General features: G+C 34.0%; 6 protein-coding genes across 6 annotated transcripts; 3 read left to right on the top strand and 3 right to left on the bottom strand.

Moving 5' to 3' along the window:
• Nucleotides 1–1,333: 1,333 nt before the first annotated feature.
• TRIADDRAFT_16335 (uncharacterized protein) lies at nt 1,334–2,020 on the top strand (the record flags this gene model as incomplete). Its single annotated transcript, XM_002110517.1, has 1 exon — nt 1,334–2,020. A coding segment is annotated over one exon (687 nt), but the record flags the coding sequence as incomplete, so codon positions are not given.
• A 1,004-nt stretch (nt 2,021–3,024) lies between these two features.
• On the bottom strand, nt 3,025–6,838 carry TRIADDRAFT_54689 (uncharacterized protein; the record flags this gene model as incomplete). The annotated part of the gene is made up of 6 exons (XM_002111053.1): nt 3,025–3,223; nt 3,328–3,448; nt 3,577–3,836; nt 4,032–4,123; nt 4,350–4,424; nt 6,755–6,838. The coding sequence occupies 6 exons, from the start codon at nt 6,836–6,838 to the stop codon at nt 3,025–3,027; spliced, it is 831 nt and encodes a 276-aa protein (XP_002111089.1).
• Nucleotides 6,839–7,314: 476 nt separating this feature from the next.
• On the bottom strand, nt 7,315–8,169 carry TRIADDRAFT_54690 (uncharacterized protein; the record flags this gene model as incomplete). Its single annotated transcript, XM_002111054.1, has 2 exons — nt 7,315–7,439; nt 7,986–8,169. 2 exons carry the CDS (start codon nt 8,167–8,169, stop codon nt 7,315–7,317), a joined length of 309 nt encoding a protein of 102 aa, XP_002111090.1.
• Nucleotides 8,170–9,753: 1,584 nt separating this feature from the next.
• On the top strand, nt 9,754–13,798 carry TRIADDRAFT_54691 (uncharacterized protein; the record flags this gene model as incomplete). The annotated part of the gene is made up of 6 exons (XM_002110518.1): nt 9,754–9,946; nt 11,563–12,002; nt 12,287–12,378; nt 12,565–12,824; nt 13,192–13,312; nt 13,600–13,798. The coding sequence occupies 6 exons, from the start codon at nt 9,754–9,756 to the stop codon at nt 13,796–13,798; spliced, it is 1,305 nt and encodes a 434-aa protein (XP_002110554.1).
• Nucleotides 13,799–15,406: 1,608 nt separating this feature from the next.
• TRIADDRAFT_23043 (uncharacterized protein) lies at nt 15,407–16,103 on the bottom strand (the record flags this gene model as incomplete). Its single annotated transcript, XM_002111055.1, has 4 exons — nt 15,407–15,545; nt 15,653–15,722; nt 15,876–15,903; nt 15,990–16,103. Coding segments are annotated over 4 exons (351 nt in total), but the record flags the coding sequence as incomplete, so codon positions are not given.
• A 1,730-nt stretch (nt 16,104–17,833) lies between these two features.
• TRIADDRAFT_54693 (uncharacterized protein) lies at nt 17,834–18,202 on the top strand (the record flags this gene model as incomplete). Its single annotated transcript, XM_002110519.1, has 1 exon — nt 17,834–18,202. The coding sequence occupies one exon, from the start codon at nt 17,834–17,836 to the stop codon at nt 18,200–18,202; it is 369 nt and encodes a 122-aa protein (XP_002110555.1).
• Nucleotides 18,203–21,243: the final 3,041 nt, after the last annotated feature.

The raw sequence follows: 21,243 nt of genomic DNA on the forward strand, positions 1-21,243 counted from the left end.
ATCAATAGCTTTCTTTATGCTTGATACATGGAAAAGCACGATATGTTGAAATTACTCGTACTGGTAGGTCAAACAAAATGAACATCATTCTTTAAAGGAAACATTTCTAGAGAACATCGCACACTGCATATGTTGTATTTATTATTATTATTCATTACAACAATTTTATTAAGTAATACTGCATAATAATTGAAGCACTTTATGCATAAAGTGCTCAATTCTAGATAAGAGTCAGCCTTATTTTGAAAAGATTACTCGTGTTTCTAAAAATGGCGATATAGCCAAATTGGGTAACGTATGAGTACATAAAAATCGTATTAAGGTGAAGTGTATATATATATATATATACATATGTGTAGAACAAGGGATGGCTAGTGAAATGAATAATGACAATAATGGTATTGACAAAGGAATGAGCGATGAAGCAGACGAGAATATCATCCAACAGGAAAGCGAAAATGTACAAGAAATACTGAAAGATAATAAACAACAGCTACTAGAATTGGAAAACGTTAAAACTGAGCTTGGTAATACTCAGGAAAGCGAAAATGGACAAGAAATATTGAAAGATAATAAACAGTTGCTTCTACAATTGGAGAACGTTAAAACTGAGCTTGGTAATACTTTGAAAGACTTGCATAGCGTAAAGAAGGAATTGGAGTTATGCAAATTACAAAAGACGAATGCCGAAAATTATGTACACTCCTTACGTCAAGACAATAACAGGCTAAAAGAACAGTTATTACAACGAAAGACAATAGATAGTAATGATGATAATATTAAGGATGACCAGCATATTAATGCTGAATCACCGCAAAGAAATGATGAACAACAACTACAACATTTAGAATGTAAAGACAGGCCCAAAGTGGATGACAGTGACAAGAAAGCCAATGATAATATTGCAGCTACACTTCAATCAGCTGCTGAAGAATACCTTAACAATAAAGGCCTGGTTTACGATGAGAAATCAGGTTGGTACTATGATTGGAGTACTGGCTACTACTATGATCCTAACACACATTTATATTATCAAAAGGAAACAAAAGCTTACTACTATTACGATCAAAAGAAAGAAGTATATATATTCTACTGTTATAGTGACGACACTGACGTAGCTACGTCCAAGGACATTGCCAATTCTTATAACTTAGCGGAGGAGAATGAAATTGAAGAAGGTGAATACAAATCAAACGATGAGGAAGATATCCAGCACCTTTCAGATGGTCATTCTTGTATTCGATGTATCGTGATGCAGTCAAATCGATTGAAATATGGTAGTTTATATATTATTACAATTGAAGGTATAATTATCGGTCGAGAGAACGCAACAGAGAAAACTATTCAGATTCCTGAGTTAGCTATAAGCAAGAAACACGCCCAAATTGGTTACGATCTACAAGAAAGTAAATATCACATATGTGATTTGGGCAGTAAAAATGGAACGTACTTAAATGATGTCAAAATTGCTAATGATGGCTCTACCTTTTATCTACAACACGGCGACTATATTAAAATTGGTTCTACTAGCTTTTTGTTGCATATTCACCCAGGTTATGATACTTGTGACGATTGTGAACCAGGCCAGATACTGTCAAGAATTCCAGTGACTGATCACATTACATCAAAAACTGAAACCGCTCCTATTTGTACAGACTCTGATAAGCTTGAAGATCAACGCCGTCATAGTTTAAAGCAGTTAAAAAGGAAATATGGACTGGGCCGTGATGATACGTCTGAGTCGGCCGTCTCCACACATGAAAAATACAAGGATAGAGCGGAAGAAAGACGAGTTCATATTGGTAGCGATTTCCCACATGCATTGCAGACCTCTTCATCTGTAAAAAAGCCAATTGAAAAATCCAATAAAGGACATAAATTACTAGAAAAAATGGGCTGGAGTGCCGGACAAGGTCTTGGACGTAATAATACTGGAATATCTCAACCAGTTGAAGTACAGATGCGGTTAACAAACGCTGGATTAGGAACTAGTGGCGTAAGCAGTTCCATGGATGATATCCCTGATACTAATAAGCAAATCAGGGATCATAAAATTCTTAAAATTACTGCACAAAGATATGCTAAAGCTGAACCGATCGATATGTTTGCAGAATAACTTGTATCTCTTTGCCATTTTTCTTTTATGTAATATACCCATAAATGGGTAGGATTCTTGTTCAGTAAAACTGTCACGTCACATAAAATATTTATTGCCGTATACTACTGATACTAAATAATAGTGAAAGAGATGGATGATTGGGCCGATCGGTGCAAGACTGGTTTCTTATCTGTATCTTACAAAAATATTTTCGTATTTAGTAAATTCAGCAAATGTTCGATTTAGCTCGCTTCCTAATATAATATTTGATTCTCTTCCAGAAAGAAACCACACATTACAATTCAAACTGTGTCGTTTAATAAGATTTGTTTTCACGTTCATTATACATGTATAATTGTTAATAATCATCCAAGAGACTAGTATAATACCTCTTTTATACTAGTATGGTATTGTATAAACACACTTTTATCGGAAAATTTGCATGTATACTCGCATATCTACATAATTTAGTTCCACCAACGTAGTATAACAGGTGACAAAGCAATAAACACACGTTTACAATGTATATAATTAAATAATTCTGATATAGATATTGTAAATTATTCCAGATTTGTGCAATAAAATTATCGATTCATTATAAAATTTGAATCGGATTGCAAAATAAAATTATCCTTTGAAAAATATTCTCAAGGTAGTACACCGTATCATTGATTAACTGACTTCTAGTACAATGTATTCATTGTAATAATATGTAAATGTAAGCGTACGATTCTATAGAATAGGATTGCACTAAGTCAGCTCGTCAAAAATATAACCAATAAATATATTTTTCAGCACGGATAAAAATCACGCAGCATTCGTTAATTGTACTCCGTTCAATCATGAAATGATCGTAGTAAAGCATTCACGGGTATATATCAAATTTACTGATAGACCGCACTTTTAACTTGCTCATTTCTACTACTTTAATGCCTCCTTGTGATTAAGGTAGGATGCGAAGATACTAAAAAGAAAATTGCCGTAGTTCCCATGGAGGCAACTGCTAAAATGCCAAAGAAAGTTGACCAACCGTGTTCTTTCACAACGACAGCAGCATAATAATCAAATGTCATTGTTAATAAAAATCCAAGACTTTCTAGTAAAGCTGCAAGGGTTCCACTAAATCTAGACAAAATTAGATATCATCAGTTAACAGCTTTCATTTCATTATACGAAATATTGTCGAATTTCTGAGTAGTTTGAGTTAAATGTAATAATTAGCATCAAACCTTTGTCCACCATAAACCATAGAGAAGACACTTGCTGGTAGATAATATGGTATTGAAAGAAAAAATCCAATAACAAATAGGGTATAGAATACGTCAACTTTACTCATAACTGGTAACATTCCTTGATAAATGCAAGACAGAAAGACAAAAATTTAATTATATTACCAACGTATAACGTTGTATAATTGATCTCTATAAAGATTTTATCAAAGAGATAATAAATAAGAACACTAATGTAATTTTTCTTACTCCAATAGAAAATGTAACATCCAGTGCATACAATCATGCACAAGTTTAAAAACATAGTTAATTTCTTCGCTGCCAATTTATCGTACAAATAACCACCAAAAATAACTCCGCCAATGCTACCAATTTGAAAGGAACATGAAGCATACACAGCGCTACCCATATCCAACTTTAAGTATTGACGTAAAAATAAGGGTAGAAAACTTTGCACTTCCATAAGAACAGTAGTGCCGCCGACAAAAAGGAGCATTAACCATACGGTCCTAGTTAATCAAGTGACATAATAAGAACAGCTCAGAAATTTACATCTGATAAATAAAATATAAGCACCGTTAAGTATCGATAGCTATTGAAAAATGCATAATGAAATATAATTTAATACACTTGAAGCCATAATCGTGCAAGGAATGGCATTCCTTAAGTAACGCTATAATAGGTTAATGTATTAATAGTATTACCTATCCCGAAGCATATGCATTACCGCCGATGACCAGTTCAATTTATCGAGAGGATTTTCTCTTGGCAAACATGCTGATTCCTTTAATTCTATCTGATTAGAATAATGAGATCAAAATATAATTATTTAAATACATGCCAGATACTTTTTCTCTATCTCTCAATTACATCATGTACATAAAATAGTGCATGCGTTTAGAATGAGCTATTAAAAATAGCTAGAGCGATCACTTTAAATTTATGCACATTTAAAGTGATATATCTGTTTGAAGTGATAGACAATGAATCATATATAAGTTTCGATACTAGATTCCACCTACTTCATTTAAATTCGGCAATCCAACGCTCATTGGTGATTCTTTGATGGCAAAATAATTAAATACTCCAGTTAATAGCTGTAGTAAAGCAATTAACATGATGATCGTTCTCCAGTAAAAACCATTTCTAAGTAATTCAGCTGTAACAAAGCAACTTAGCAAATGACCAATGCGGGAACTCGTCGAAATTATTCCAGTAATTTCGCCATAGAATTTAGAAGAAAACCACAAACTGGTTACTTTGGTCATTGACGGCCAGTTGGACGATACAAATAATTTACAGATACACCAACAAAATGTTAATAAGGTAAACGTATTTGCTGCGCTAAGGAAAATACAAAATATGCCAGAAAATAATATTGATGAAACAAATATAGCCCTTCCGCCAAGTTTATCTGTTGCAATGCCAGAAAGAGTTTTACCAAGGAAATAAAAAAAATTTCCTAGACAATGAAAAGTAAATTATTAAGGTTAAGAATGCTCCTATATTAAATCAGAGATCAAAACTTAATTAAATAATAGTATATTAAGCGTAAAAGTAAAAATATACGGTAGTAATTTAATAGCTTAATGTCGCTCAAGCAGGTATACTACAGTAAACCCATAACTTTGTTATACTGCCATAGACTACGTACGGATGGTTTAAATCGAAGTGTTTATAATGATTTTTGTATAAATACTCGTATAAGTAATATAATTCGTTCCATATTGCGATTTCATAAGATGCTTAATCTTGCGATCATGCCGTATATAAATTGGATATAACATTAGGATAATGCACTGCTTTATCAACATATCGGAACAGTCACATCTTAAGAGGTTGTATTTTTTTCTTATTATACTAACTAGTAGTCCTAAATATACTAACAAAAATATTTTTAAGAGGATGATGTATCAGATCAGTATGAATTTAGTTTGATTTACATATGAGTTGTAGCTCACCTACATTAATGCACTCAAAATTATAAGGGTACTGATTTCATACTAGTTTTTAGTTAATGAAATTTTACAGAGTAATTCATAAATCAGTAAGATTGACCATGGTATTTCGTAATTAGTTGATGTTACTGATTTATTTTACATTTTTACATAGTAGGTATAGTACGGTATCATTGAAGTAACACACTTAGTTGGGTGCCATGATTACATGATTTAATGCGAATTCTGTATCATACAGCATTGACTACTGTACTTATAAAGTAAGTGTAATTATACACATAGTCTACCGCATTTAAAGGTCTATTCTGTACAATATCAATTATTCCATTAATATATACTCGTAAGCATATTCCATTGGCATTAGTATCTATCAAATGGAATGGAATGATAAATATAAGCACTATCTTGATGTATACCGTAGTGTCTAATTGTTATTAATGAAATAAAAACGCCCAAAATTGTATATTCGAGTGAGTTATAGCTACTGTATGATTACGCAATCTCATTCATTGCTACCTTCCTTACTGCACAGGCGAATATAATATCTGATAAATAATGTATACTGTAGTGTCTAATTGTCATTAATAGAATAAAAACCCCTCGAAACGTATATTCGAGTAAACTATATATAACTACAGTACAGTTATGCAATCTCATTCATTGGTACCTTCCTTACTTCACTAGGCGATTATAATTTCCAATAGAAAAAGAATAGATATTACACAATTAAAGAATACAATCTAGTAATAACTAACCCGTATTCTAGCATTGTAGAGTATAGTAGTTACAACATGGCCTATACTCGTATAGCGTATGAAATAATTAATGTAAGACTATGTAACCTCAACACTACAGTCTACAAATTTCATTGGTTGTTCTTTCTGTTGTACACGCAAAAAAGGTAATGTTCGCAGCTGTAAAGTCCTTAGTGAAAGTGGAACAGGAAGATAGTTTTACCACAAGTATTAATCGTACCCCATACGAGTATAATGCCATAACATAAGTGTATTTTAGTATTATAGATGAATTCTAGTGAACTCTAGATACAGTCATTGTAAAGGGTATTGTAAGATATATAAAGCATTGATGTACGCTTTTCGGATAGGTAGATGCTGCTGCATACATACCTGCCGGTATATCCATGCATCCACAGGAGAATTGTATTGGGTTATGCTAGGATTTCTTCAAGCGCTAGTGTTTTTTTTAGATCAGCAAGTTGTACAGTAAACATGACTACCCTTATTCGTATTCCAATTACGCATATTGAAATCGTATATCGTTAATCCTGATCATTACGTATTTAGTATTTATTGTATAGGTTAATGTAAAGCAGTTAACAGTACGGTATTAATTGCCCAGGTCTCATTTGAACTCGTTAAAATTGCCGCAAGAACGCTCCAAGATCAAGGTATCCTACTGTACTTCAGCAACGTGGAAATTTTAGCGAACCCGCATCTGTATTAACGTACAAGTAGAAAATGCTTAGGCTGTTTATGATCGATTTCGATTTTAGATGTTGGTGGATTACTACTAACAATAAGAAATGCTGTCATGGTTGCAGTTTCGTTATTGATAGTTATTAGTTGACTCAATTTCAAACATACTGTACAGTACTGTATTATACAACAGCTACAGTATGGTGATAATCGCCTCTAACAGCATTTCTATATAAACTGTCAACTTGTATTACCCTCTGGGCCATTAACTACTATGCGAACTTGTAATCTCATTTAACATCCTCAACGGAAATTATAATTGCACATATAAAAGAAGTACAGAGATCATAAATGAATTCCTACGACTTGATACTAATAATAAAAGTGAAATAAATTCGTATCAACTGCTGAATAGATGTAATAAATTATAAGCAATCCGACCGTCATAGGAAAGCTGTTCAAGTTTCAGCGCTGTAACAACACCAATGCTTGGAAACCCGCAGGTTTATAAATAACTCTGACCTTCCAGGCATTGGTAACTACTGTATGTACAGTATGAACTTCGTCTATTAACTGCTCAATAGATCTAATAATTAAGTAATGAGGGCAAGATAAAAGGATAAGTGTTCAAGTTTCAAGGCTGCAATGGATGATAATTGTGATTTGTCGATCAATTGATCTTTCCATTTGCAAGCATGCCGCGACATTTTAAGCAAACCTCCAAGAAAAATAGAAGATTGGCAAATATTTGCCAACTGATATGAGTAGTAAGACTATTGATAGTAGAGTCTACTGACCGAGTTAGCTTCACTTAAGTGTATGATATCCCTAGACTACAGTTTGAGAAATGGCCAAACAGGCAATTCTTTCAATAAATTACACATTCATATCATTCATGGATTATTCTTGATTTCCAGGATATTTGCTGATTACTTTGATACAGTGAAAGAGTGAACGAATCCGGAGTGTAATATGTCAAGTCATTACTGCTGAGTACAATAAGTAGACTACGAGTATATTGCAGGGTTCCACTCTTTCGTTACTACGCTAATGTAGTCATCAAGTCATTCAATTTGACAGACAGAGTAGCATGAAACCTACTGTGCTGCCATTGTACTCTATCCTGTTGTAGATTCAATCAGTTGGAAATAGAAATTTCATCTTCAGTAAAAGCAAGCGTAATGCAAGTAGAAGATGAGAAAAAGTACTGGGTCCAAATTGAACAGTCAGTCAATCAGTGAATTTTATTTGCTCATTGACTTACCCCAAGCTAATAATTTGCCAATACTTATTTGATCTAGCTCTAGGTTTTTGTCCTCTAAAATTGCTGCCAATGAATTCTCGACTGCTAGACGCCCTTGATTGACTCCTAAGACACCGGTTATTAGACCGATCGTTAATAAACGTTGATGGAATTGCAGCGAGGGTTCGACGGTTTGTGGCGCCATTTTGATTTCTTTGGCAAATACTACTACAGTATAAAAATAGAAAATAAATGACACTGACTGTGGCGGCGATAACTTGATTGACTTCAATCTGTTGTGCATCTGACGCTGCCACAGTCATACAAGGCTGAATGAAGACGAAGTTGCTGACGTGCCCTTGAGCATTGATCAGACATACAGTGTATTATTATACCGTACAGTGATTGTCTATGCTATAACCATCCTATTATAATAATAGGATATACTGTATAAATTAATTAATGTATAAACATACATAGAATGAATTCATAATAATTAGTTAATAATGAATAATTGAATATGGATGGCAACAGCCTCTGTGCCACAGTGGCAGACTTTGGTAGAAAACGCAAAGTATCATCATTTCAGTATAGCTTCAGTCTGTTTGATACTCGGTGTGCACTAGGGCCCGCTATTTCCCCCATTTAGTGTGTGGTGTCCACGTGTAGAGACCCTTGATCTGCACTGTTCAGTGAGTCTAGTGCAATCGAGAGAGATGAATGAAACCATGTGCCGTGTGCAGTACAATAGACCACACCAGGGTAGCCAACGTAATTTACTGTAGTATAGTACTGTACTGTACAGTACAGTAGTGTATGCGTTTTCAGCTTACTACAGTACTATTTACTGTAAATCGTCACATCAATGTTACACAATGTTGAGACACGAAGTCATTTGCACGTCTGTCGCGTCTGTCAGTAGACTACACCAGGGTAGCGAACGTAATTTACTGTACAGTACTGTATGGGCAGTACTAACATTTGTACAGTACAGTACTGTACTGTACTGTACGGTACTGTACAGTACAATATGCGCCTTCAGCTTACTACAATACTATTGACTGTAAATTGTCACATCATGTTTGACACAATACCGAGACAAGAAGTCATTTGCACGTCTGTCGCGTCTGTCAACTCAGGTTTCGAGTCATGCCGTATAACCTTTTAATTAATTAATATTAGCTCATGGACTACAGATGTCCAACTCATTGGTACTGTACAGTGCACAGTAGTAGTCCATGATTGGCTGCTACTAGCTCTACTCAGTGACTAGTGAATTGGTAGTGAGTAGTGATGACCGCTAATGATGTTGACGTTTCTGTACTTCACCGGCGTGCGACACAGTACTCAAAAGACCTTTTCCGGTACGGTGTGTACAGTACTGTATTGTACGTACCAGGGGTGTACGTACCCGGGATGGACGTACCGTAGTACCACGTACCCCAGTACGCAGTCACAACGGTTGGCTGTGACTTACGTCAATCGCTCCTAGTCATTTCTTAGAGGAAAGGAAAGCAAGGAGGTTCAATGGCGTCGACGAAGGGGACAAATAGATTTTCGCCACTATGTTCCATTTGCTAATTTTACTCTAAGTATTCAATTCTTGACTTGTAATCCAATTTGTAGTTATAGTTTGTAATCCTGCAGGATAGAGAGTACTGTCGAGAATGCAGAAGGGATAAAATGGAGCAAGCTCAATAGCAGTGTACCAGTACTCTTCGTCAATTAAAATTATTGAATTCATTGAAAAAAAAATCCTTTGTAAAAGTACAGATGCCACGGTCATCTTATGGAGTCTGATAATAATGTTCAGAAATTGAAATTCTATCAGCGCCAAGTATGGTATGGTTTGATTTCAGGAATAGTAACGATTCAATCAGCACGACAAGGTATAGAGAGTCTACTCCCTGCTGTTGCAGAAGATCCAACATTTGTCGCTTCCAAATTGAATCAAGTTGGAATTGGTACACTATTAGCATGGGGTAAGTACAGGATACAAACAGGCCATTGAGATCATTTCTTTCTTCATATTTACCTCTTTCGTATTCAAACTTGCATATATTGCCTTCCAAATTAATCTAGTTAAAGTACTGTAAAATCAATTCAAGTTTTCAAAATAAATTGCCAATCATACTGTATATTAGTCTTAAGCATACAGACAATCAGACATGGAAGTAGTTAATCTTGGCCTCCTGTAATAATTATATTTATAATCAACTTGTTCCCTGTTTGCAGTACCGATCATTGTCGTACTGTAGATGCTAAAATAAACATGTCCGTATGTTGATCATGGAATAACATAAAGCATATATATAAATCAATTTTCACTTCATTCCAAAAATCAACTTGTTATTGACAGCCCTAAGCTTCTACCTCCTATTCAACATAAGATTAATTAATTACTCGAATTGAATCTAATCCTGAGTACTGTATATTGTTATACGATGCTCAAATAAAATACCTCTGTACGATTACAGTTGCATACTTTGAAATTGTATGCTTTCTAAAGTTGAAAAATACTGCAGATCAGAGGTATCGACCCATACAGTAAAGCAGTTTCATAATATTTTTTCAGCTCTTTGAACCGCAAATAGGTATTCCATTTCGATTTTATTAATAGATCTTTCTACTCTGATTAAATATGTGCAATTATATATGCATAATTCAAATAATTAATCATCAAACAAACCTAAGTCCATATTCTATGTGACCGTGTTCTATGTAATCTCGTATAATATAATGCTATGAGCATACCAAAATATTATAATGTATATTACTTGATGAAGTGTTGTTGAATATACGAAGATGTACGTCTTAATTATCGCCCACTTTGATCAGAATCCATCAACTTGCCCGCTCTACTTTCCGAATTACAGTACTAATATAATTACGTATACTATACCATAAAATCTTCTTTCATCTTGTTTCATTGTTACATTAAATTAAACATTTAGATGGCATTTGTGCTGTGTTCATTGAATCCTTCACTCAATGATTGACTACAATGCAGCACTCACTGTTCAGCATTTCCCTAAAGTTCTTTAATTCTGTTGACTGTTATCGTTACAAAATTTTCAATGGATCATTAGAGAAACTGTATAAATTTATGATGCTATCGTCCGCAAGACGCTCAAAATAGCGTTAATCGATGGTTGTTGATATAGATTTTATATACATTTTTTACGATTATCTTATTATAATTCTTCTTTACAAACCCTATGAAAGAAACCGAGAAATTTCCACAGGACCCACGCTAGCTATAATTACTTTAAAAAAATACTAAATTACCAAAATGGAGTACTGTAGCACCCATTGCGTCCACAATACGTGTACGTTTTTACACCTTATTCTCCTGCTTAGCCTACAACATTCGTACGCTTGCAGTTGTAATCCGATAATCACAATTTGCTATACCAGAAACAGTTATAAACTTGCCGTTGTTACGTTCCTGTACACGTAGCTACTACAGTCATGAATTCGTAAATTCATTTTTTGGAGAATATATATAATTTAGTAATCCATACAATCCTAAATTAATACATCAAAAAGAATCTAACAAATTGAATTAAAATCGATTCAATTTTGCAATTTCTTCCAGGAAATTTTTTTTACTTCTTGGGCAAATGCCTTGCAGGATATAGTGTTGATAAACTGAGTGGCAGATTTGTATTCCTCTTGTCCCTTGGAATTAGTAGTGCATTTACAATATTTATAGGATTAAGCAATAGCGTTACCACTCTAACATTCTGCTGGTGCATAAATAAATTATTCATCTCTTCAAATTGGCCGTCCGTAGCTAAAACGATGGCTACATGGTTTTCTCCTGAACGCTATGGTGAACTAAATGGTATGATAGCTTTTTCTGTACGGATCGGTTGTTTAGTTAGCAGTCTCCTTGTTGCGGAATTATTACGACGTCATACTTATTGGAGAAAGATCGATTTTATAATGGGCCTGATTCTAATCCTGGTATTCGCTTCGGCATTGCTCCTCGTTAAGAGATCGCCTAAGCAGCTAGGACTACCAGATCCTACCAAGGTAATAAACTTGTAAAATTATTAGCAGTATATGGAGCAGTATATTTAGATTATGTTATCGAAATCGATCTAGCAAACAAGCACAAAGCACATAAAGGGCAAAGTCATTCCCCTTCATAGCTACTTAACTGTATTACGTATCGTGTGTTTGCTTAGCTGAATTTAGGATAGTCAATTATAATTATCACTGAGACGATGTCCTGTATGTATTGTATCATACTTACTACTGTATTACTACTATATTATCTATGGCTTCATTAAAACTGCATTTATAATATGTAATAGATGAGCAAGGCTAGCCAAGGTGATGATGGTGATGAACACGTAGATTTGCAGAATGAAATTGAGTGGGATCTAATAACTATGGCCAAGGATCGGTAATTATTTGCAATGTTCAGTTAAAATAAGTCATTAACCGAATTAAGTGCAGTAGACTTCGAGGTCCTAACTACAGTATTATACGTAGGTCATATTCTAAGCTTTACAGTATTCTACTACTACACAATTGACCCTAACTGCGTGTAATTTAACTTTTTTCATTCACTCCTGTTACACTTTTATAGCGTAATTTGGCTTATGTCCATGTATGTTGCCGGGACGACTATTTTAATGGAACTTCAAAGTTTTTTACCTCTTTTCCTGCATTTGTATATGAAATTGGAAGTGGGATTTGCGGTCTATGCTTCAACTATCTTTCAGATTGGAACAATTTGTGGCGTCATGCTTGGCAGTTTCTTATATGATAAACTATGCAGGAAAAATATCACTATTTTTCTCAATGGGTGCATGTTTATATGCACGGCATGTTTAGTATTAATATGGAGTAAGTAAAGCATGCGAACTAGATTTCTGCAAAAGCAAGCCATGCCATATTTCTATTATACTGTACTGTAAATGTAGCAAAGCAGTACAGTAGATTACTTTATGTATAGAATGTCAACTGATGAATCTCGATGTCATATCTAGTACAAAAGTATTCTTTTTAACGACTTTGACTTGAAAGCAATCGAAATTTTTGTCTTATTACTATCTGCCAATGCTTGTTAATATATAGGAAAATGATTGAGTTCTAATGACCCTTAACATCTTATTTATTTTATCATAGCTTTCTAATTTTAAATTTAGTTGTAACCAAATATTTATTCACAATACACTGACATGATTATAACACTATATTGCGTCAAATTTAGGATTATTGCCTGTCTTGACGTCATCTCATATTATTTTTATACTGTTCGTGTATGGCTTTGCCCTAGCAATAATCTTCCATCTTCCGACTGGCGTCTTCATGATGGTACATGTTGGCCAAAGGTAACGCTTAGTTCTAATCAATAAAATCTTACTATAATGCAAGATTTTGAAATGCTTAATAGTCCTTATTGAATACAAGAGTATCGGCTCTCATATACGATCCTGTACAAAAATGACAATTACATAATTATGATCTTAAAATTTATTGAAAATTAATTGTATGAAATCTAAATTTTATATCAATATCTTGTACAGTGCAATACTAGTTCAGTTTCGGTCATATCATAAACTTACTATATACTTTATGCCTAAAAATTCATATTTATTGTTCTCTATTGTACCTTTAGACATTGTGGAACTCTAATAGCTGTATTAGAAGCATTTGGATATCTTTTTGCAGTACTATTTGATTATTATGGGGCCGTCGCGATAAAAGTTTTCGGTTGGTCCGGATTTTTCGGCTTACTAGTGCTAACATCTATGATAACATCACTATTTCTATTCCCGATGTCGTCTCACCCGAGCATTATGACGGCTAAAAATTAATGTAAGTCGCTCTAAAATTCACAATGCATCTACTGTTTAATCGTCATAAATAAATTTGATTACAGTACTAATATTTCTAAATATTCATATATTGGATAGATTCTGGATCACAGAAGACACTACTCGAAGACATTAGAATGATTTGCTACATTAACAATAATTACAAATTATTGGCAACTACCGTTTTAGTACCTGTTATACCTCGTTAAGTGTTGACTCTTGCATACTATTGATAAAAATTTTATTACATTAACTACCTTTATGATAGTATTTAAAAAGGATTGATAGCGAAACATCTTTAAATTGTTGATTTGCAAATCAAATGTAATTATTAACGTTGATGCAACGGTATTACTGTGTAGAACGAATATTTGTGTTACTGAAATATGCATATACAATTATACACATGTACAGTGTACAATATGCCCATGTACTAATTATCGAAGTATTGCATTAAAGCATGTATGATACTGTGTTTATCTCAGATATATTCAAAATTTAAATATTTCTAATAAGATGAAAAGATATCATTCATGATGTATATGAATATATTGTATACGATTGTACTCATTTACAAACATCATTTTATGTGGAATGTATGTATCATATGTATACTATGTATTATATACAAGTTATTCCACAACTTCAGCGTCTTGGCGCAAGAACGATACACTCTTTTCAGGATTATGAAATGTCTCTGCACTATTTTCGAAACTACAAACGAAATAATTGTTGATTTATATTGCGATTGCTTATCTGCTAAATCTCCTGCCAATTCTTCTATATATTTATAAAGTGCTAGTAGGAGAATTTTGAATAAATGATGTCAAATTTCTCAACTTAAGTCATTTTCTTAATGTACGTATCCATCCGTAAGTGGTCAAGTCAATGAGCGCAGTTTCTCGCTATGATTTATGACGCGGACGGCTAACGTCAGCCTAGATTCGCAATGTTATTTAATCATACACTTTATTGAACATATGCAGTAGATGTACTACATATTTTTAATCTATGCCAATAGACGTATATACAGAAATACAATAGTTGCGCTAGATAAAAATAGAGGACATTAGTTTGATATAAATAGGATTTTCAAAGGTGATTGTATTAATTAAAAATAATATTGCGATTTCAAGATTTTACGTACGATGCAAAGCAATTGATAGCCGTTTCATCTGAGGAAATAGTAGAGATAGTCAAAAACTCGACTTGAATTAGGGTACTAATACTGATTATTTCAATTGATTTCGTTAGATATGTAAGATAATGCGATATACTTACATTATAACAATACCATCAATGGTACAAAGCATGAAGCCATAGTTTAACTACTGGTGGTGGGCACTTGAATACCGTTTGATATAGTGTATAGTACTTGAAATAATCTTCAGCAATGATCAAAAAATACTGTGACACTAGCCATATTGATATGTACAAGTTGGATTTACTAATCATAAAACTGTAGAGAATTTCATTGACCATCTTCAATATTTTGTATCTTCCTATTCTGTTGTGTTATACTCTATACAGTAGTGACCATCAATACTACCATTCGTAATACGATAGCAAATAATTAGCATGAAGACATTACGTAATTTTTCATTTGTATTACACAACCTTTAGGTGGTTAAGGTCAATATCCATCATCAAAAGTTTAGTTAGTTCTTCAGATAGTAAATCATGTAATATCCCGTTATTGCGAGAATAAACCCATTTTCCATCGAGGTAATCATATCTTTTTGGGCCACTTTATTGTAACAGTGCACGACATATATGAGAAAGATCGTTAATTGAACGTAACACTGGTTAGCTGTGTCAATGTGACATAGTAAATGAATAATTAAAGTACCCCACCTTAATGGTGAAGACAGCCAAATTTGCTTATTAGGAACTTGCTTATTGATAACATAAGTTCCAAGGTTGTCTAGAACAGTATCCACGTCCATTAGTAATGTGCTAATCTTATCATCGTCTGTTAGCATATTGTACCGAATTTTTAAGACCATACCACAGTAAACTATTATTAATGATGGTATCGCTGATTAATTATCATCTAACCATCGTATATAACACTTACCTCCTAAGTGGATAGTAAGAACACCTGACTATTTGAAAATTGTATACACAATGATATGTAAGTATTAGATTTTTTGTCAAACGATCTGTATCTTAAAGTATCTTTCTATCTTACTGCGAGGCTGGCGTCGTAATCATCAGATAATATTTCTTGGTCATTTAAGTTTTCAAAAAATTCTGTTAAATTCTCTAGAGTTTCATCCGCAATTTTGTTATATTGGAGAGCGTCCAATTCGGACCTATAAATATATTAAAGATATTGATAATGTAATAATTCGTACAATATTCTTAGGGCCTGGCGCTGACTGCAACGCTAGCTACATATCATAAAACGAATTTCATGATGTATCAATAAACCAGATACGAGATTTAGCAGCCTACATGCTGTACTATGACGTGCAAGTACTGTCGATTTTTCACTTGCTTTCTAGATAGCACTCTGTGATGATACGAAAGGTTAAGGGACGAACTAGCTACATTCAGAGAAATAGGCGTTCAACATGTAAAATTCTAATGCAAACCGAGCAGCCAACGCACAAGTACGATTTCTATTTTCAGCATGATGCAAATATAGCACTGTAAAACACTCTCATCACGCGATGCCGTATTGCCCATTTACGTTAGAGTAGAAACTAATCCAAACCATCAAAATACGAATGCTGTAGGATAAAGTACGTAAACAACTGTAGCTTACGTAGAACTTGAGCATGATCGCATTAATAGAGTAGCTTGAAGGGGCCAAGATTTCACGGATAAAGAAAGTGACCTTCGTAAATCCTACGTTAATCAACATTTAAAAATAAGAGGTTACTTTGTGTATTAGCATAAAACTATTCATTCTGGCTGATTTATCGTTATTAGTACTGTAGCATGTTGCAAATCAAGCATCGTATCATGATACTGCAATGTAATACTGTATTATCTGTGGCATGCTAACGTTATATCAAGAGATTTCACATAGGAACTCAAATATTGATGGTAAGCCATCGACAGATGTAGCTACGACGATAAGTAAAGTGCAGAATCTGTGAATGTTTTTAATCATTACAATCATTACATTACAGCATTCTATCCCTATCAATATAGATTGAGCTATCAGGCTATGCAGTACATACTGTGAAATCGGATGTTGTAAGAGAAAGATTAGACAAGTGGCAAATTAGAGTATAATACAGAGTATGACAAGTAAAATGTCCTGCAGCATCTTTGCAGTACTGTAAATTAATTATCAGCAGACCCATTGGATGTTTGTAAACTAACCTGAGGGTGCCTTCTTTTAGTACAGCAGCCATTACTAGAAGAAAAGCTTCTAACTTTCAAGGCTAAGACTTGGTTAGCTGGCGCAAATCGAAGCAAACATGTTCGTAATGACAAACAAGTTCTAATGTTTGCCATCATCGCTTGAGCATACACCATTGGAATTGCAATTGATTGAAAATCTCCTCGAGTTTTACGTGACTTGCAGTTGCTGTGCGGTGGGGCTAACAAGTAACAAGTGGATTTGATTTATAGCTACTACTACAGTATGTCTATTAATTATCGGTAGCAAATAGAGTATACTGAAACATGAGTCAGAGTCTTGGCAATAGCAAGATTTCTTCACTGCGATCTACTGTTAGAACAACAATTTAGCTCTTTTATACCGTACTCCTATCATGGCTGTCTACTGTATGTATATGTTATATACTGTACTGTATATGCAACGCACAGTACGGACGCCACTGGCATATAAAGCCTAGTACTAGATACAACAGCGGATTACTATCGATTGTCAATGGCAGATTGGCAGTAGTCCACAGAAGTAGAAGAAATTTACCTCTATGCTTTAGTCGCTGTTAAGCCCCGTGTAAATCATTAGCAATAATTGTTTAAAGTACTGATTAGGTAATGAATAGCCTCAATAATTAACTGGAAACGCTAGAAGTTTCTATCTTACTATTGAAATAAAAACTATCAACCATGGAACAAACAGCGTTACTTGAAACGCTAAAAGAAGAGGAAAAACTATTGCTCGAACTTCAGATAAAACTGAAAGCACAATTACAAAAGTTAAAAACTGAAGAATTGTCTTTGTTAGAAATGATAATAACCAGCAAAAAGCAACTTGGCAGTGACGATGTTGAGACTAGCTCCATCTCCAATGCAAATTATCGGCCGACACTGGTAGATCCTAAATCGTGCTCTAATGCAACAATGGCTCCATCTTATGATGATGATCCTACAATGGTAAATCAAAAGCCGTTACATGGTTTACTCCCTGCACTGGATACGCATAACATGAGTTCCGATGAAGAAGAATCCGAAAGTGATTTGGTTGCAGATGCATAACCAAGCTTTACATGCCAAATTCAATATGCTGAATTGATTGTAGATATACAAGTACAACCAAACTCGATCCATTTGTTATCGTTGACGTATTTATAATCGTTTAAGTATCAAGAAGTATGCACTATGTCACCGTTATTCATACCGGTTTTACAAATAAACGTTATGATGAATTGATTGCAGATATTGAACCATACTCTACACATCCTTATTATATATTTAATAATCACCGAAGCATCAAGAAGTTTGCTTTATCCATCATTCATACAAGCTTTGCAAATAAAAGGTATGATAAATGGGTTGTCAATGGACGTACAGTATAACCAAATTTTATTCATCCGTTTAGTATACTTTAAAATCGTCTATGTGTCTAAAAGATTTAAAATACTTTCAAATCGTCCATGTGTCCAAAAGATTACTACACATCATGAATCATATTACCTTTGCAAATAAGAGGATAGTTTACCTCCTATAACTACAAGAGTTTGCTGTACAGTGATGTTCGTACTTAATCCTGTATACAATTCTTTATTTCATCTGTAAAGGTAATGATGGCCTGCTATGCTATGCAACACAGTCTATTTAAAATGTATCTAAATTAATTATATTGTGATGTAATTCTACTTGATATTGACTGTTAGATATAATGTTGCAAGTAACTTGCTATTAACACAGATTAAAACATGAATTGCAAGATTGTGCCCGAGAAGAAACATATTTGTCTTGAATTAACTTCATTTCCAGATCTGAACACGGATGTAATAATCAGCAGCAGACATCTTTATTTCTTACAACCAATCTTATTCTGTCATAGGAATTATTATTTTCTTATTGCTATATTAATGTAGAGGACCCGCCTGGCCAACCAGCATTCATTATAACAAATTCGATGTACTCTTTCTCTCACTATATTGAAATTCGTATATGACAGCAGATTTGAAAAAACGTTGTTAGCAGTATTGATTCAAAGTAACTTGCTATTAAGACAGAACCAATCGTGATTTCAAGATATACCTGAGAAGGAATGATGCTAAACCGGCACATTTTCCGAATTGAATACATAATTAATGGATGATATCTTACTCTTTGCAACAAATTTTGTTCTCTCATCAGTTGTTCTCCTCAACTGCGAGTGTTTCATTACAGCAAATCCGGTATACTCCTATCCTTATATTGAAGTACCTACTGTACGATAGCAGATTTGGCATAAGTGAACCCATTTTCCCTAAAAAACTAAGCAAAGTAAACCATTATTATAATTTAGACTTATAATTTCTTTTCTAATCTCCCATTTCGAAAGCTGGTAGTTGCTATTTATAATAAAAAAAGGATAAGCATTCAGGCAAAATACGCAAGGCACAAAATCTTTTATATAGGAGGATGTTCCGCCACAGCTTTACGAAATCAAATTGCAATTACACACTCTATCGATCCTCGGTTTTAGCCTGTTTCACTTTTTGAAATTACTACAGAATCAAAACCTTGTAACTGTACTGTAAACCTTTAATGGATGCTATACATATATGTAAATTACCTATAGCACTCCAAAAACTGAATGCTACAGGAAAATTACGGGCCAACACTCAAGGAAAAATAATGGCGTCGTTATTCAAGAGTAAATTTATGTAAACTCTGCATTCTCTCACTACTGTATGTAAACTATTCGTAACTGTAGTTTGCATTGCTTTATTAGATAAAGTATTCGTAAGTACGAACCCTTCGTAGAATAAAAATAGATCTAAAGAGAGAAATTACAATTTTTTGAATTGCCTACACGATAAAAAGTTTCATACGTGGAATTATTTCAGTTCTTTTAAAGATTTGAATTTTACTACCCAAATGATGTAGCTGATTAAAGATACTCATCATGGTGCCGAGACTATTTCTTGAGCAGCCTTTACCTATTTATGCCAGAAGCCGATATAAACTACAGCTTAATTTTTTGACAAATACCAGAAATTAACCAAGATATAGTATTAACAGGTTCAGTATTTTGCGTAAAACGATATAAATAATTATCGTCTTATTCTGACATAGTTTACTAAAATCATAAGATGGAAATCTTCACATTCAGGCATTGCGTTCAATTTGCTTATGAACAAGCGTAAGATATGCTCAGTAACTTACGTCTATTTTTAAAGTAATGGGCAACCTTTACAGGCAAATTAAAAATCTATTCGTTATGTTCCTGACCGATGGCTTTACATCTAGCATCTTACTATAGTAAAAATCAATGCACAATTCAAAATGATAAAATTTCATCTGTTGGCCATGATAGGCGTATTGCCATTCTATGCTCCATTACCCTTTACTACAGCTAAATCCAATCAGAATTTAGCTAGTGAGGGCTAAGGAAATCATCCTTGGTAGATTAGGCAATTAAAAATATTGACTACTCAGGTTATTTTTTAGAGCTTTTCATTTTAGGGGCCATTCTCATTTGCTTTCTTCGGCATTTTTATGAAGTAGCAGAGTAGTTTATTTTGATGCTATTAGCTCGGCGCAATGGCCGTCTACGCGTACACTATGCGCAGCTCGTCTAGAAGCCCGACATCTGAAGTTTATTTGGCGTGCGGTAGTTATTACAGACAGCGCACTGAGTAGGTTTCAAAAATAAATTTGATCCTTCAATTCCTTCCCTGAGATGGAGTTTCACTGTTAACATATGAGAATTGAATCAATGAATATCGTGCTATGAGCTGCTATCGACTGTAAAGTAAATATTAGAAATGAAAAATTTTCTCAGGATATCGCCTTATCCGACAATTTGTCTTATTAGGAAGACAGAGATTGACCCTATAACCATCGTTTAATCTAATATATCCTAATCTTGGAGCCATAAGTATTCGTGCAATGCACGGCATTTCTACCAACGTATATCGTTATAAAACTAGTTCTTTCTATTTTCATGCCATGTTTAATACGGAATCGCTTTCCCAATTTTTTCTATATACTGTAAATTTGCGACATACCCTACCATTAACAGTATGAGAATTTTGACTGCCCGCAGATCTCTTGGCTCTATTGCACTAGTTTGAAGGAGT

Source organism: Trichoplax adhaerens, genomic scaffold, assembly GCF_000150275.1.
Source record: "Trichoplax adhaerens TRIADscaffold_3 genomic scaffold, whole genome shotgun sequence".
Lineage (NCBI taxonomy): Eukaryota > Metazoa > Placozoa > Uniplacotomia > Trichoplacea > Trichoplacidae > Trichoplax > Trichoplax adhaerens.